This window comes from Carex rostrata, chromosome 24 (assembly GCF_964058835.1).
Source record: "Carex rostrata chromosome 24, lpCarRost1.2, whole genome shotgun sequence".
Classification (NCBI taxonomy): Eukaryota; Viridiplantae; Streptophyta; class Magnoliopsida; order Poales; family Cyperaceae; genus Carex; species Carex rostrata.
The window spans coordinates 7,186,708-7,205,748 of NC_135941.1; the positions used below are offsets into that span (position 1 = coordinate 7,186,708).

At 33.3% G+C, this 19,041-nt stretch overlaps 1 protein-coding gene across 1 annotated transcript; it reads right to left on the minus strand.

Annotated features, from left to right (window-relative positions):
* Nucleotides 1-6,273: 6,273 nt before the first annotated feature.
* On the minus strand, nucleotides 6,274-7,879 carry LOC144575658 (hydroxycinnamoyltransferase 4-like). Its single transcript, XM_078325868.1, has 2 exons — nucleotides 7,414-7,879; nucleotides 6,274-7,270 (listed from the first exon to the last, which is right to left on the minus strand). Exons 1-2 carry the CDS (start codon nucleotides 7,813-7,815, stop codon nucleotides 6,371-6,373), a joined length of 1,302 nt encoding a protein of 433 aa, XP_078181994.1. The 5' UTR covers nucleotides 7,816-7,879; the 3' UTR covers nucleotides 6,274-6,370.
* Between the last annotated feature and the right edge of the window lie 11,162 nt (nucleotides 7,880-19,041).

A 19,041-nucleotide genomic window follows, 5' to 3' on the forward strand; every position in this document is an offset into this window, starting at 1 on the left:
GCAGTGATATTTCAAAAAAAGATCATGTTATATTTTATCCTTTTTTTCATTTGTTGTATCAGGACAACTACATGCATAATATAAGAATGGATATTTATTATTTGGATTTTTGTTTTTTTTAATTTGTCTTTTATTTTAATTTTTTAATTTTGTGTGAATGTCAAATAAAAAAGTCTCTTCATATTCTATTCAATCTTATAATATGTCTCCGTTGCAACGCACGGGCACAATACTAGTATATATATAGAGGTTGGCTAAGATCAAAGTGGTAGTTCCTGAGCTTTGGTGCTACCAATTCGTTTTTTAATTTTCAAAGTTCAAAACGACGATCCGAACCGTTCAAGTTGTTCTCCATATTAAATTGTGCTTGGAAACCAAATTTTACATTTTTCTGAATTTGTTTACTATTTATTAAGCCACTTTGAAAACAGCTGATCCAACGGTGACTTCTGATTTTACTATTTTGTTAAGCCACCGTTGGATCAGCGATTTTCAAAGTGGCTTAATAAATAGTAAAAAAATTCAGAAAAATGTAAAATTTGGTCTCCAAGCACAATTTAATATGGAGAACAACTTGAACGGTTCGGATCAACGTTTTGAACTTTGAAAATTAAAAAACGAATTGGTAGCACCAAAGCTCAAGAACTACCACTTTGATCTTAGCCAACCTCTATATATATATATATATATATATATATATAGAGTTAGGCTGGGGTGCTATGGATAGCATAGTGGCCTCTATGCTACGGCTCAATATTCGAGTTTCCAAAATCCAAACGGTCGATCCGAACCGTTCATCTTATTTTCCATATTAATATCTACTTGGAGACCAAATTTTACATTTTTCTGAATTTTTTTACTATTTATTAAGTATTTTACAAAATTGTTGATCCAACGGTGGCTGCACAAAACAGTAAAACCGTTGGATTAGCGATTTTCAAAGTGGCTTAATAAATAGTAAAAAAATTCAAAAAATTATAAAATTTGGTCTCCAAGCAGATATTAATATGGAGAATAAGATGAATGGTTCGGATCGACCGTTTGGATTTTGGAAACTCGAATATTGAGCCGTAGCATAGAGGCCACTATGCTATCCATAGCACCTCAGCCTAACTCTATATATATATATATATATATGAGATGGGCTACGGTGAGTTGCGAAGTAAAGCGACTATTTTACTTCACGCTCATATTTTGCGATTTTTAAGTTCAAAACGTCGATCCAAACCGTTCATCTTGTTCTCCATATTGAAATGTGCTTGGAGACCAAATTTTACATTTTTTGGAATTTTTTTACTATTTATTAAGCAATTTTGAAAGCCGCTGATCTGATGGTCCAGAAAATTTTACTGTTTTTTACTGTTCACAGCAAAACAACAATTTTCAAAAATGCTTAATAAATAGTAAAAAAATTCCAAAAAATGTAAAATTTGGTCTCCATGCACATTTCAATATGGATTAAACATCTAACGGTTCGGATTGGTTATTTGAACTTTCAAAATAAAAATACGGCGTGAAGTAGAAACGCGTTTTACTTCGCAACTCACCGTAGTCCACCTCTATATATATATATATATATATATATATATATATATGTATATATATGTATGTATGTATATAGAGGTTGGCTACTCTACTTACATAAGCATATGAGGGTATATGCTTATAAGTCATTTTTTTGTTTTCAAAATCCAAAAAGTCGATCTGAACAGTTAGATGTGATCTCTATATTGAAATGTGTTTGGAGAGCAAATTTTACATTTTTCTGATTTTTTTTTACTATTTATTAAGCCAATTTGAAAATCATTGATCCAACGGTGACTTTTGATTTTACTGTTTTGTTAAGCCACCGTTGGATCAGCGATTTTCAAAGTGGATTAATAAATAGTAAAAAAATTCAGAAAAATGTAAAAATTGGTCTCTGAGCACATTTCAATATAGAGGTCACATCTTAACGATTCAGATTGACTTTTTGGATTTTGAAAACGAAAAAATGACTTATAAGCATATATCCTCATATGCTTATGGAAGTAGAGTAGCCAACCTCTCTCTCTCTCTCTCTCTCTCTATATATATATATATATAAAGAGGAGGGTTCAAATGCACCCAAATGCACCCTATCCTTTTTCTTCGTTTTCAAAGTCCGAATAGTAAATCCGAACCGTTAGATGCGATCTACATATTAAGATGTGCTTGGAGACCAAATTTTATATTTTTTTTGAATTTTTTTACTATTTATTAAGCCACTTTGAAAATCACTGATCCAATGGTCCAGAAAATGTAAAATCAGCGATTTTCAAAGTGACTTAATAAATAGTAAAAAAAAATCCAAAAAATGTAAAATTTGGTCTCCAAGCACATCTTAATATATAGATCGCATCTAACGGTTCGGATTGACTATTCGAACTTTGAAAACAGAGAAAAAGAATTTGAAAGATATGGTGCATTTGGGTGCATTTGAACCCTCCTCATATATATATATATATATAGTATGGCTAAATTGCTACCGGTAGCACTTCGACCTAAGTGCTTACGGGGTCATATCTTAGTATTTGATGTTCAAACAATAAATCCAAATTATTAGATGTTCAATCTATATTAAAATTTGCTTGGAGACCAAATTTTACATTTTTTTGAAATTTTTTTACTATTTATTAAGATGGTTTGAAAATTGCTGTTTTTATTAAAATTCTGCACCATTAAAAAACAGCGATTTCAAACCATCTTAATAAATAGTAAAAAAATTTCAAAAAATAGAAAATTTGGTCTCCAAACACATTTTAATATAGGTTGAACATCTAACGGTTTTGATTTGTTGTTTAAACATCAAATACGAAGATATGACCCCGTAAGCACTTAGGTCGAAGTGCTACTAGTAGCAATTTAGCCATACTCTATATATATATATATATATATATATATAGGGTCTGTCTAAATTGCTGCTGGCAGCATTTCAGCAGAGGTGCTGCCGGGGCTATATTTAGTTGTTTGATGTCCAAACAATAAATCCAAACCGTTAGATGTTTAATCTATATTATAATCTACTTGGAGACCAAATTTTACATTTTTTGGAATTTTTTTACTATATATTAAGCTGGTTTGAAAACCGCTGATTTCAGTAAATTTCTGCAGCATTGAAATCAGCGGTTTTCAAACCAGCTTAATATATAGTAAAAAAATTCCAAAAAATGTAAAATTTGGTCTCCAAGTAGATTATAACATAGATTAAACATCTAACGGTTCGGATTTGTTGTTTGGACATCACAAAACAGAAAAATGGGCAGCAGCACCGCCGGCAGAAATGCTGCCAGCAGCAAATTAGCCACAGTCTATATATATATATATATATATATATATATATATATCAGTAAGGACTACTTGTCAAAATGTGCAATGGCAAATTGAACAAACTTACTTTTTTTTATTATTATTATTATTAGGCTGATTTAATTTGTTCTCCATTTCTTTTGTGTTACTTTATTTTCTTTCGGCTCGATCGGTTATGTTAATTTCATAGACAAAAATTTATTTTCCAACGTAGATGAATTAATTTAAGTAATGATTTATACTATCAAACAAAATGTAAAATATAAAGATTAAAATAGAGTAAGCAATTTAATTCTCATTACACAACCAAACATAACCATCATGTTTAAGGATTATATATTGTTGATCAAATTGGGCTATACCTTTTTTTTTTTTCCTTTACAAAACGCATTGTATATTGCAACTGACAATTGACAACCACCTTCTCAAGCCCACAGTTTTCTCCATTCCTTATCCGTTCCTCTCTCTTTTTCTTCTTATGTTTTTTGGATTCCACTTCCCATTGATTTAACCTTCTTTTTGATAAATTTTCATTGGCCCCGTTCTATACATGGAAGATCTGAGATCTCCCTAAAATATCCTTTTCTTTCTTATTTTTCCGAACCTCCTTCTTGTCCTTTTTTTTCACAGCCCTTATTTTTCTTGGATCATGATAACAATCCCCGCAGATACTGCCAAAAAAAACATGAAAGTATTTACCTTTTTTTTCAATCATTAATGAGCGTTTAAAAAATTGCGGGTATTTAACTTGAAGCATCAAAGTATTTACCTTTAATTTGTCAGGTATTAAACCCTCTGCAATAATATCTATTTATGAAAGAATAAATCAATCCATTAATTGTCCCTGCACAAAATTTCCTTTTTTTTGAATCGTCCCCGCACAACTGGGGACCATTAAACATGGGGGGACCGCTCAATCATTAATGAGCATTTAAAAAACTGTTAGTATTTAACTTCAAGCATCAAAATATTTAACTTGAATTTGTCAGGTATTAAACCCTATGCAATGATCTCTATTTATAAAAGAATAAATCAATCATTTAATTGTCCCCGCACAAAATTTCTTTTTTTTTTAATCGTCCCCGCACAACTGGAGACCATTAAATAAACAATCCCCTCACCCGATGATAAATACTCTAAAACATAATGATAAATATTTTATGTTACATGGGTAAATACTTTACATTATATGGATAAATACTTTATGTTACATGGATAAATACTTCTCATGCATACTTGCAACTTTCAGTAAAACATCAATGATAAATACTTTATGTTATATGGATAAATATTTTGTATTACATAGATAAATATTTCTCAAACATAATTGCAACTTACAGTAAAACATCAATGATAAATACTCTCAGACATAATGATAAATACTCTATGTTACATGAATAAATACTCTATGTACCAAGGGTAAATACTTCTCAGAAATAATGATAAATATTTTTTTGAACATCAATTAACAGATAAGCATTTATTAACGGGGAATGTTATTAGATAACAGTATAATTAATGCGGAGATTGTTTTTAAAGGAATAATTAATGCGGGAATTGATATTAGAGGAAGGCATAATTAATGCAGGGATTGGTATTAAATGACAGTCTAATTTAATGCGGGAATAAAAGAAAACTTTTAGTAAAATTAGTGGGGGATATATGGCAGTTAAGGAAGAGAGAGAGTGCGGGAAAAATGGAGGGATGGGAGTGGGGGGTTCCTTATAATTATTCATTTTTCTTTCTTTTATATTACTGCCATCCTAATAATTATTTTACTTCTACGACAAATGCATCACACAACTGCATTTGGTTGTCAAACAAGCATCCATGAGAATTGTTCATCAGTGGCTTTGTGCAGAACTTCGGAAATCGCAACATCGACCATTATACAGGCACTACAACTTTGTCATCTTGCTCGCATCTATGTCGAACTACTCTTTTGCTTGTATGCATTAATGGTTGTTGATCTTATTATTTCCTTCCTTTGACATCAAGGAGAAGAAACATAACATGTAGATTTTTTTTTAAGTGAGGAGAGAGACGGTGGGTTATTTTATGTTCAATTATCAGATCTAAACTTGTTATTCTTTAATTTTTTAATTAAGGAAGAAATGACCCTACATTTTTTTTCTTCATGTTATTTCTTCATTATTTAACATTATTTAAGTTTATTTTCCATGGTTGTTCAATCTTAGATCTTCCTAGGCTTGATGCTGTACATGTTGTAGGCATTAGTTTAACATTATTTTTTATATACATAGTAAACCATGTAATATATAATATTTGGTGCTGAATACATAAATAAATTAGAGCGTCTTTTGGAGCTTGCAAGCTAAAAATATAATGTTCATTATCTAAGGTTGTTCAATCTTAGAATTCAATTGATAATATAGGATTTAATTGGAATAAATAGAAGAATAGTTAAGATAATTGACTGCTGAAAGTCTCCAAAGACGCTCTAATTTATTTATGTATTCAGCACCAAATATTATATATTACATGGTTTACTATGTATATAAATTGCACGACAACAAGAATGAGACACTTTTCGCGAAGATAAAAAAGTGACTTTTCGCAATAGAGCATGTGAAAAAGTTTTTTCTTTTTCACAATGATATTTTTCGCGATAAAATACCGTCATAAATATGTTTTTTCTCTCACGAAAATTGTCTACTTTTTTATTTTTATTGTATGCCAACCTATTTTGTTGGACCTACGACAAAAATTATGTTTGAGCTTTAATATTCTCTATCTTAGACCCCCAATACATATACAAATTAACTAATATCTTTCTTCATTTAACAAAAACAAATTATAAAACAAAAAGTATATCAAAAACATTAATTGCATTAAACAAAGTACCAACCCGAGACGATACAGATAAAAGATAAAAACAAAACATAAAACAAAAAACGAAAACGAAAACGAAAAATTCAACCAGTATATAGCAAGTAAAGTAACATTTGTTATAAATTGACACTTACTTTCATCTGCTCGAGTTTTCTGATTTTCACGTACCACTTATCACAAAAAGGTAAATTCAAAATAATTGTGTTGCGTGTTGGCAAAACAACAGCTCTTCGAAGAACACCTTCTTGAATTTTTGCATGGTTGTGGAATCAAGCGCAGGAACAGCTTTTATACCGCCATCCTTTGTTGTATCATTCATTATGTAGATAACTCTATTTTCTGTATATCGTTCCCATGACAACAGTTGTGGTGCACCCCATCCGAAATCTACATCACTTAGTTGCATACCAAGAATGGTTCGAATACGAAGATCCGATTCTGGAATTTCTTTCACTCTGATTTTCTTGTTGCAATTCACCTCCACGTAATCAATAAAAGATCTGATGTACTCATCAGTGAGTCCATCAACAGCAGCTTTCACAGTGGCTGCCACATTGCCAATTGGATTCGACGTAATCTTTGACACTTCGGATTCTGCAGAGATCCGTACAACTGCATTACCAAAATATGCTTTGAGCGGGGGATTAAGGCGGTTGCGTACATCAGCAGTAAAATAGAAATGTGATTTACTGTCTGGAGCGAGTCCTTTGGCAATGCAATAGCATTTCCAGACAAGTGCAGAAACCGCAGAGAAGGTTGAAACACTGGTGCCATTTCCGTCCTTGCTACATTGATTTTTGAGATACCTAATATGTTCCTTTGAGACCCTCAACAAACTTAAAACAATGGAATTCGGATCATCTCTTTCAATTTGTGGATCAGTTGTGTACTCCGGGTAATCAAAGTTGATTTTTGGTGGAGACCGAGCTCGAATCGGAGTGTTGTCAAAGGAGGGCGGCACAATGCTCTTTAGGTCTTCTCGTGCAATTCCACTCCAAGTTTGGTACATATGAGAAGCACTCCGACCATCGATTATAATGTGATTATTGGAGCTACCTAGAACGACACTACCACATTTTAGGTATGTTACCTGCCGATCAAGAAGCGTGTGGTTAGATATATAAGAACATTCATGCTTGTCAAAATTATTGGAAAAAGATAACAACTCATATGTGAATGTCTGGTTATAACAACAGGAAAGAAAAAGGCATATCATATCAAATGACTATCAACCTGCAACATTTGTATGAGGGACGACGATGACTCCTCTTTAGGAATAAAAAGCTCGCTCAGCTCAGGCGACATCGGCTCGAATTCGATGCTATCTGCGGTGCGGTCCAACCGGGCCACCTTGAAGAAAATTCCCTTAGCGTTGCAATCTATTCGGTTGCAACCATCTTGCCCGACCACGTGCTGGCCAGCAAGAGGGTAGAGTAGCACCAGTGCTTTGGCCAGAGCAGACTTCAAGACCTCAGCACACATGAAATCTTTCGCACCTTCCATGTTTTTGTACAGATATATGCTGCAGTTCGACTTGCGGACCGAAACGAGGTCGAGATTCGACAGAATGAGCGTCTCTCTTGGGGTCTCTTCGGATGGAACCACAAAGGTCGACTCTAATATTTCCACCATCATTAATTACCTTGGACAACTTCCTCTCCTTACTCCCTTTGATCTTTGGATGGTATTATTAGATTCCCTCAGTTTCTAATCCCTTTGGTTGGTTGGTGTATATAATGAGATTGGTTTGTTTTCATTGGTTGGTTTCTAATCCCTTTGACCTTTATTTCCATTTGGATGAATACAAATCTGCTGTGATTCTTTGGAATCACAGGACATGCTATTCCATATCTATTCATTCATCTGGTTAGAGATTCGTGAATTAAAAATATGTGATTTTTAAATTCGTGCATTTCACAAAATGAAGGGGTGGATTTGGAATCACAGGGTCCTGCGATTCTTTTAGAATCACGGCAGATTTATTTCCAATTTGGATATATGTATATTAAACTCGCATCCCAAAAATGGTTGGTATTAAATGAAGGATATAAATCTGCTGTTATTCCAAAGGGATCACAGGACCTGTTATTCTTATCACAACCGTTCACATTTTTTTATGTGCGAATCTCAAGACAAAAAAAAAAATTGTGTCCGAATCTTGATAAAGGTCAACGGCTGGGATCGGAATAACAGATTCCTGTGATCCCTTTGGAATAATAGCATCTATTTTAAACTAATCATACTTTTAGAAATGAATAATTGAAAACAATGGTTTTGGAGAAAGTTAGATCTGTTTTTAGGTAGTTCTTCCTTTAGAAAATTATTTTAATATAACTGTAGAACCACTAATAACTAATTGTAATACTTAATTTTGTATTTGATAACTCTAAATTAAAAATTTGTCTAAACTCAGTAATTATTATGATTATTATTAACTCCAGATCCGTTTTGTTTATTGGAAAGAGACAGATAAATTATTTTGATGTATATCTATATGATGATATTTAAATTATTCTTTGTTAGCAATGACTTCGTAAGTTTTAATATAATTAATTGGATTCTCATATCCAACATTAGTATAACAGGCGAAAATAAAATGAGTAATTGTTACCACAGTTTATAAAAGAGTATTAATTTGAAAACCATGTGTATATGGTTTAGATTCACATGGCGAGGAAGTAGAATACGAAGAAGTAATCGTTAATCACCCTACAATTATAATAGGTGCAGGTTTTCTGGACTTTATATAAATTATTATTTATCGTTTTATTTGCATTTATTTTTATATAGTAGAATTATGTATGTTCAATTCGAACAACCGTTTTACTTTGTTAGTGAATATTAGATTAAGATTATTCGCTTGATCAACGGACTTATAGGATGTTTCTGGTGTGCTCATATGCACTTCTAAAATAACCAATATCTCCATCAAAACCTCATAATATCTAATATGTCCATAAAAACTTGATTTATCTTCTTCCATCCCCATTTATTCCATTAACTTTTTATTTAGTTATTTTAGAAACTCAATTAACAAATATACCCTTTCATTTTATTTTTTTGAAATAGCATGGCAGAGGCTGTAACTCTGCCATTTACATTAAATAAAATAGGTATTCTTTTCATTTAACTCTCATCTCTCCCAAATAGCCTGTGTCATTCTAATATCCTCAAATTCTGATTTTGCGGAAGAAAGTTTTATTAGTCCAATTTTAGAGGTCTTGAGAAGGTGCTTGAACCTTGTTAGAGTAAAAATTATCTAAATCGAAGCATTGACCAATGAGACTTGAGTTCTAATTCGATGAAAGAACGAAGAGAACTCTGTATTACTTTAAGGCTTTCAAAGCTCAGCAGCTTCTTGCTCCTTGCAACTACCATATATCTCCATTCTTATATTATGCACGTAGTTGTCCTGATTCGTCAACGGCTGAGATTGAAAGATAAATTTTTGAATTGAATATCAGCCCTCTAATCCCATAATATATCTTCTTTTGATTAAATATATCTATTTTATGTATAGACGTCTAAATTTTGTTAAAACATACTCGTCACACAGACTGCTACATGGTTTGTCACAATTAAAATTGAATGAATCTCTAGCGACCTGTTTCCTTATTTCTCTTTACAGCTATCTTTGATTCTTGCAATTAAATTATTTTCTTATTTCTTCGTTTCCTTTTCATTTCTCATCTTCTTATATAGTTTCCATAATGAAAATGGAAACAATCATATATTTCTGATCTAGAGAGAAAATGAAGAATATCTAAAATTTTCGTGTAGAGAAAAGATATGTAGAAAAATTTTCATTGTTAAAATAATTTCCATCAAGAAAATATATGTACCTTTTCCAATTTTGTTTTTTTACATATTATTTTTCCTTTAAATCCTTTAATGATATGTCTCGCTTGTGGAGAAAATTAGACAATTGCAATGATACTTCAAGAAAAAATTTCATGTTATATTTGATTTTTTTTCATTTATTGTTGTTTCTTTTATTGTTATTTATTATTTGAAATTCTTTTTTTTTCATTTGTGTCTTTTATTTTCATATAAATATATTTTTTCGTAATTTTGTGTGAATGTCAAACAAAAAAGTCTCTTTCTATTCTATACAATCTTATAATATGTCACTGTTGTAATTGATGTGGTGTTTGCAGTACAAGTAATAAATCCTAATTCACGCTCAATTCGGTTGCAAGTGTACAACCTTGTCAAGTAGTACTTAGGGATCGTCTCCACATGGACAAGTTAGAATATTAACTCTAACCTAACAATTTAATTTAGTAAAAGTGAAATAAAAAGGTTTTGTGTTTGTTCAAGTGGTTTGTTTGATAGTGATCAAACTGGATTAAACTAAAGTCTTAAGGGAAAATTCGGTTTTTTTAACAAGAAAGAGAAATTAGGGTTCCTTAGGGTTCCTCTCCACTAATGTCATGACTAATTGGTTTATTCAATTTGTTCTTATAATTATGAAGGCACAGTTGGATGTTATAGGTACAAAGTGATATCTCTATATTAATACCATCTTTAAATTAGAATAAACGTCACCTCTCGGTACTTGGCTACACTAATCTAAAGTCATTAAGTTCTTACTGTCCCAATTGATCTAGAAAACTAAACTTCACCTCTCGGTACTTGGTACAATTTTCTAACCTATTGGGTAAAGCCCGTATAAGACAAGCATCACCTCTCGGTACTTAGCCTATCAAATACCCTATTCCTTATGGTCTGGACCTAATATTCAATTTCTCAATTGCAAATACCAAATCCTAGGGTTTCATGTGATTTCGATTAAGTCTTCACAATCAATAAAAATAAAGAATAGATCATAACAAAGAACAAGAACATATAAAATAAAACCAACTAAATCATAACAAAAGTTTCAAGTACAGCCCTAATCAACCCTAGAAAAGCCTTTAGCCAGTCATGGCTAAAGCACAAATGAAATCAAAAGAGTAAAAGAGTTCCAAAGGAAAGAAATTAATAAAACCGATTGATCAATGATGATCTCTTCTCCCTTCTTTTCTCTTCTTGCTTTTCCTTGTTCAAAATCAAAAATTCTCTCTAAAAAACTGTCCTTAATCTGTTCTACAGGTCCCCTTTTATACCCCTCTCTAAAACCTAGAAATAACTAACTAAAAATAGCAAATTCGGGCTCTGAACCGCCTTATTGCGGGTCGCAATACATTCATTGTGGGTCGCAATGAATGGAGGCAGTTAACAAACTGCGCAGAAAAATCTAGAGAGGTCATTGCGGGCCGTAATAAAGGTCATTGCGGGCCGTAATAAAGGTCATTGCGGGCCGCAATGACTGTGCAGAAATGAAAGCTCTGACTTGTTTGGTTGCGGGCCGCAATGGATGTTGGCAGTTGCTCCAATCTTCGTGCTAACTCACCCGTTGTGCTTCGTTAAGCTCCAAACACTTGATTACCTGTAAAACAAACATAACTAGGGCAGTAACTTGAACTTTTGGACATTTCTAACCTAATTAAACCTAATTTAATCAAAACTCGGCTTAATTTTCATACCCAACCCTAGGTTTCAACAGATATAATTTTGGCTTATCAGTAATGCACGGGCCTAATATTTTTATTACGCATAACATATATACAATGGAGAGTGGTATTCTAAGAGCATCAATTGAGTTTTTAAGTGCTGAGAAAAAACATGGGTAATGATATTGACACAATAATTTTTTTTTATTAACACAACAAATTCAATTTTTTTACTTGTATGGACAAATATGTCCTTACTTTAATTCTCTCTAGATACTATATCTTTTTTAAGATTAACTTTCTCTATATTAAAGATCATTGATTATACATTTTATTTCCAATAACTAAACGTCTTGTACTATATATAGTAAAATCTTTAAGGGAAGGGTTTATTTTTCAAATTTAAGAAGTATAGCAACAAATATTTAAGAAATCATTTCTTGTCGTAAAAAGTAAAGATAAAAATAAGTGTTCTTTTTAGTGACTTTACTGAACTTAGTCGAATTTGTAACATTAAATATATACTTCATTTCTTGCATCACATGTTGTTTTATTTTTCTCATTTTTATTGATTATGTATTAGGTGGTATGTACAAATTTTCATTGTTGAGTTTAGAAAAAAAAAAATGGTACAAAATGATATATTATTGTTGTACCCTAAAATATTGTCAATTAAATAAATAGAAATTGGTAATAATTTAAATACTTGGAAAGACGCCAAATAGTTTAAAATCTTCCCGAGATGAAGGGAAAAGACATATCTAAATTCATGGTAATATTCTACGTTTGAAACCATGAATTTTGATATGAAATACAGATTCTAACTCCAAATGGTTAAGGAGTTATGAATTTTCAAAGAAATATGCTGATTTGGGAACCTCTGATTGGTGCCACCTCAGCCTGGGTACCTTTAGCAAATACCCTAAGCTCTCCGGGTGCAATATGGAGCACCTAAGCGTAAACCTGACAAACCGGGCCCATTGTCAGCCCTTTGAAGGAATTTCGCGGATTCCTAGAGATGGATGGACTCAGAGCAGAGAGAATGAGCTTCATGCACCGATATGACAGTGCCTCGGCTCACTATATTCCAAGCTCAACCAAATTTGAGCCTAATTAAAACCCGGCGCCGCAGCGCATTTTGATCCCTTCAAGATCTATACACTCGGCGTTCTGTGCACCGCGCACAAGTCTGTACACGGCTCATGCTATGCCAAGCCCACACAGAACAAAGAAAGATTTAGAGAGAGGGAACTGAGCAGCAGGCCCCACCGATCAGCCTCTCTTCTCCTTCTCTCTTCCTTTCTTCTCTTCTCCGACGATGGAGAACTTCGATTCAGTCGGAGCAAAGCTTAAAACATGAAATTGAAAGCACATAAGGGCTTCTTACCTCAAGGTGATGACCTTTGAACAGTCAATTTGATGAGAAACGGTCTCGGATGACCTAAACTCAGAACACCCGAGTTATGGGTTTTGTGAAATCAAAAGAGAAGAAGGAGGCTCAAGGCTTTCTGAATGTTCTAACACGATCGTGGAGGTCTCTAAAACAGGTTTCAATGCTTTAATTAAGTGGAAAAGTATCACACATGCCCGAATTGCCTACTGGCACCACTGGTATGCATGAAACCAGTTCACAGTAAATCCGAAATGCAAAATTAGCTGTTAAGGTGGCTCTGACACTAAATTGACCCCTTGCACACCTGTTTTGACACCTTTACAACATGACAAAACAATGGAATCTTCCTTCAGCACCTGAGGAGGTGCATGACTCCCTATATCCAAATCTCGGCCCTAAAACGAAATTGAATCAAGGGTCATGATTAAACATCCCATAGATTGCCAACATGGCTTAAATTGATTGGTTTACAGCTCTGCAAATGACACCATAAAGGTTGGAGCTCCAATCCCAAGCATTCAAATCAAATGGATAAAATTCAAGGGTAGAGATGCATGCCACATATGCTAAGCTAACCCTAAGCCCACAGCCTATAAATACAGGCACAAACACATCAAGGAGGAGAGGAAGATACACACAGAGGTACATCAAACAGACAGCTAGACAGAAAGCATAGACAACAAGCTAGAAACACACAGCCACACATTACACACACATACACACACATCTACATATATACATTGGTGCACACACACACCATAAGCTCCCTCTGTGATAAGCAAGTCTAATTCATAGGTAATTAGAGCTTGAATTCAATGTAAGGCCCCTAGGGGGCCACCTCATGTATCAATTTTCATTAATAAAGCTTGTTTCTTGTTCTTTGATCTTCTTTTGTTACATCTTTGTTTCTTTTCTGTTTTGATCTGATAATCTCTCTTAAAAAACACCTAAACAATGTATATAAACATTTAAAATGCAAAGATCTACTGTTTTGACATAAAGCTTTTATAAAAATTACATTTTTAGCACATTTTCTCCATTTTCTTTCATTCTCTTCTTTTCTGTCTCCTCTGATCATTTTTGCAAATTGATTAAGGGCTAGGATGAGTGTAGTGAGCAAGTGGGCATCCTTGCTCATCTAACCCCTTAATTTCTTTGATTAAAAGTGATTAAAAAGAGGAAAAAGTGACTTAAACAAAAGATAAACACACAAGGGCTGTTTAAAGTGAGCAAGTGAGCATCCTTTGCAGTTCTCAACCCTAAGTCCCCTTGAGAGAGCCTATTTGCAACTAGATCCAAAGAAATGGTGAGATTATGCCCTTCAAATGGCCAATTTCACTATTTTGGAGGACCTAAGTGCAAAAAGTGAGAAACTGAGGACTAAGATGTAGATATGCAGCAGTTATACTGCCATATGCCATTTACATTCTTTGTCTAATGAAGTTTTGATGATATTGCTCTTTAAAATCAAGTGGATGTGCTCAAAACATGATTTTTAAAACAATCAGGGACCTCCCTGCATATTTCTAAGTTCTGACATGTTAAACATGTATAAAAATAGTGATTTCATGAACTTTGAACTCTTTGATCTCTTCTTTATGTTTACTGGTAGCAAAACAGTGGCTTCAAAGCCCTTGAAAACCTGTTCTGAATCAAACCAGGCCTTGAAAGGACTTGTACCAGTCCCTGGTACCATACCAAGCATGGACTCAGCATTTGATTGCATAGAAAGCTCAACTGGTACAATGGAATTCATTGAAATGCATATAAATGACCTCTGCTGGTAAATCTGACAGCTCAGATTAGCACAAAAGTCAAAGTGAAAAATGGACTTCACAGTCAGATAGAACACATCAAAACACATGAAATTGATAAAAAGTTTGCATCATTTGGACTTTCCTACAGAAAGTTATGGATCTCCAAAGTTCATCTTTTAAAAATGGAAATTCTGTAATTAAATTGACAAAATTACCTTCACTGCCCCTGTCACTTGATCAGGCCATTTGACTGAGTAAATGAGCTCAGAAAATTCCCAAATTTGGAACAAAAATCCTTGACATGTCCATCTTTGAATTCATGAAATAAAAATCATACATCTTATATAAAATTCAAGAGAAATTAATCTGAAAATGTTGAAAATTGCATGTTCATCATGCTAGTCTGATCCAGAACTCAATCCAGTGCAAATCAATGCTCCCAAGATGGTTTAAATCCTTTCAGATGACATACATGACCTCATTGAATGTCTAATTCTACTCAAAATCCCTTGTACCACCTATTGGTACCAATTTGGTACTGAAGCCGAAGCCAAAGAACTCAAAACATGCTCAAATCACATTCAAACCTCAAATTGACATTCCTAGTGTCCTCTGTAGCCTCACATGACTCTAAATAACCAATCAATTGAAAGAAATCATGAAGGAATTGATCAGAATCGATCTGAGACTCAATCGGTACCGACTGGTACTGTAGATGCCTATCCCGTCGCCTCCGATGATCGCCGACGGCCGACAATGGTACCAATCGACTCCTGACAGTCTCACGATCATAACCATGCCCTTGGCCGACGTCACCGTGGCCTGGATTGGCCGGAAGGAGTTCATCGGGGAAGAACCCTAGCCGAGAAACCCTTCTACACGAATCCTGAAGCAATCCCTGTGATTAACGGCCCATATTCAAATCTATGAATCAAATGGCTCCTGACAGCATGGGACCCCTCTGTCAGTGATTCAAACGAATTAAAATGACATGGCACCAATCTCAAAGCCCAAATGGATTGATCCAAAGCCCTGCACATTGGTTAATAGACCAATGCACATCTCAAAGGCCCAAAAGCCCAAATCTCAAAGCCCAGTACCAATCTTAAAGTCAACATGTGACCAAATGAAGCCCTTTTGCACATAAACCCCTCTGTTTATTCAAAATATACAGAGAAGCCCCTATAAATTTACAAAGAGGCCCCTGTCATAATAAAAGCTTCTCAAATAAGCCCTTGAAGGCCCAAATTTCATTCCAACCCCTGTTAAAAGCCCAAATTACAGTCTCAGGTCCCTGGAAATTTACAAACAAGTCCCTGGAAGTATAAAATCTTCACAAACAAGTCCTTTCAAGTCCTTTTCGGCCATAACTTTTTCATACTAAGTCCAAATCAACTCAAATCAGTCCCAAATGAACCCAAATTTAATTCTCTATAAATCCAAATAATACTTGAACACATCCAAGTCCCAACCATAATCTAAAATGACCAAAATGCCCCTCTCTTGACATATTTTTATAAATAAAGATATAAAAATGATATTTAAATGCTCGAACCAACCGCATGACCAAAGTAAATCATACATGAGCCCCTTTTAGCCCCATTATTCAGTTCAACCCAAATAGGCACAAAATCCCGGAATGCATGAGGTCTTCAGTCTGACCAGAAAGGTCTTTCTGATATAATTAACGGCGGGGGCTTGCGCCCGTCGGGAGTAAAACGTCCCCACAATCGAAAATAATAAAACCTCCGACAACTGATCATGAACGTAGGTCGTCACAAGGGGTGAACCAGGAGGAATGCAGGAAGAAATACCCAGTGGATGCCTCTCCCCCGAGTTCGGTGACCTGTTCACATTCAAAGAAACAGAGCACTGAACCCAGCCGGGAGCATTTCCACTCACCCACAAGTAAAAAATCCCGCACCGTTAGCTAACCTGACGCCGTGCAACTTTCTGCGCCCTACAATTATCATGATCAATAAAAAGATACTATAAACTCTATTAATTGAACATACACCTTACACTAACACAAAGTATTATCTAAGAAAGTTATTTGATGGAATGATTTTTCCATTTGTAAAGAATGAGCATTTTAATTTATTATTTTTAATTTTTTGAAATTGAAATGTTTTAGGAGTAAGTTTCAGTTATGAAAATAAAACAAATAACAAACAACCATTAATATGAAGAAATAAACATGTATTTTTTTGGTTGACTATTATATATAATTTGGTCCTTCTTTACTATATACTTCCACAATTTCTTTCATTAATAATTGTGTATCTTTATTTCCTGCATGCTTAGTTTATTAAAATAAATTTTTATTTTATATGATTTTTTATTTGGATTGAAATTAATTTAAATATTTTCGTGTCTGATATTAATTTATTATTTGTCTTGATTGTTAGAGACAAAATTAAAATCTATTGTTAAATACATGATAACAGGAGAATATATTACCATATTAAAAAAAAGCACACGGTGATATAAATGAATACTTCAAATTAATTAAATTGTGTTAATATGACAAATAATTATTTTTTTACCTCAACATAAATTATGGAATTAAAGAGTCCATCCTACTACTCCTAACATTATCTTGAATATAATTAGCTTCATTGTTGAGTTGAGAAAATGATAAATTATAAAAAAAAATTCTTGCTATGTTATTAAAGCATAATATTTGCTTAGCGGTAATAATTTTATGCTTTTATTCCATTCTTTTTTAAGTGGTGTGTTATTTTGAATTTTTACATGCAGTTATTAAAAATAAATAAAGCAATTTGTATTTGTTAAACAAAAAGATGATATATCATGTAGTAATTTTTTTTATATTTCTCATACCAATTAAATATATTGAAACAAAAAGGACCAAAATACATGTTTAACGGAAGTTAAAATCATTGATTTTCAGTACAACCAGATATGTATGGGTTAATATTTCTTTTCTGTTGTTATTTCATATCAAATGAAGATCTAACAATGAAAAATATATAGTAATTTATAAATGGTCCTCATGCTAGAAGATTACATAATCACCTGTATCGAAAATAGCATTTGAAAGAAATATATATAGAGGGCAAAATTGTCTATAAAATTAAAAAATTTGAAGTTGTTGTGTTAATATAAAATATTATTGTGCTAATTTCAGCACCCAGAAAACATTATCCATTAATTCCAATTTTACCCCTAGCTTAATCAAGAAAGACTAAATTAAGAAATAAAATGGGCCTTTACTCTCTTAATTAAGAAATAAAATCTGAATTAATTAAGAATAAAAGTTAACAAAAATAATGGGTAAGAAAAAATCTTGCTTTCGTATTAATTAAGTAATATTTACTTTCATATTTTTGTATAGAAATTGACAACAAATACTGTAGATATATCTACAAGTCTCAAAAGCCGGAATGACACAAGACTTGCCACAGCCTCATCATATTCTGTGTTTTGATCTGATAATTCCCATCTCTCTTCACCTCTAAGTCTCATTTCTCTATCTCTACCGTTGAAAACCAAAGATTCAAGAGAAATTGATTTTTTTTCACAAAAAAATTAGAACTAAATTTAAATTTTACCCAATTCTCAGCACTAAAAAAAAAACTTTAATTCATTTGCTGTTTTTGAATTATGGGAGGAAGAGCGCTAAGGTAGGCATATCTAAGAGGTATGAGGTTGATACTAACAGTAGAGTTGTTTCTCACTAAATGGTGTAGTGACTCAGTCTTTAATTTTCTTCCTGCATGATCCATCACTTGTTGGCTCCAGATTTGAATTCGGGTGAGAAGAAGGCTATGCCAGTGACAATAGTGACTTGAAACTGTGATGTCCCGTGTTCCAGCGTGTCCAGAACACGTGCCGTGTTCTTAGCCGTGCATATTAGCATGTGTCCCGGACACGCCGTGCACTATATACCTGGTGGTCTTTCTCCTCCGGCAGCACTCATAAGTTCACAACAATGTGATAGAACTCCATGCATGCAGTTAGTTAGTATCTGCGGAGCTAAAAATAGTGATTAAAGATCTTCTACCAAGTAATTAAACCACTTACTGTGACTTTTTAAGTCCTGAACAAATCAGAAGTATGTCAAAGTCTACTTAATATCATATTCAAAATTCATTGATCGTTAACTTATAAATAACGTTCTCTTTTGTTCTCCAAAACACTAACATTACACGGTATCACTACTCTTGTGTTTGTAATCTATCCATTTTTATTT

What these genes read in the sequence shown, in the direction of transcription:
- LOC144575658 (XM_078325868.1), bottom strand. Translation starts at nt 7,815, where the DNA reads ATGATGGTGGAAATATTAGAGTCGACCTTTGTGGTTCCATCCGAAGAG. An exon ending in CCCTCATACAAATGTTGCAG is followed by an intron (nt 7,271 to 7,413) that starts GTTGATAGTCAT and finishes CTTGATCGGCAG; the next exon opens with GTAACATACCTAAAATGTGG.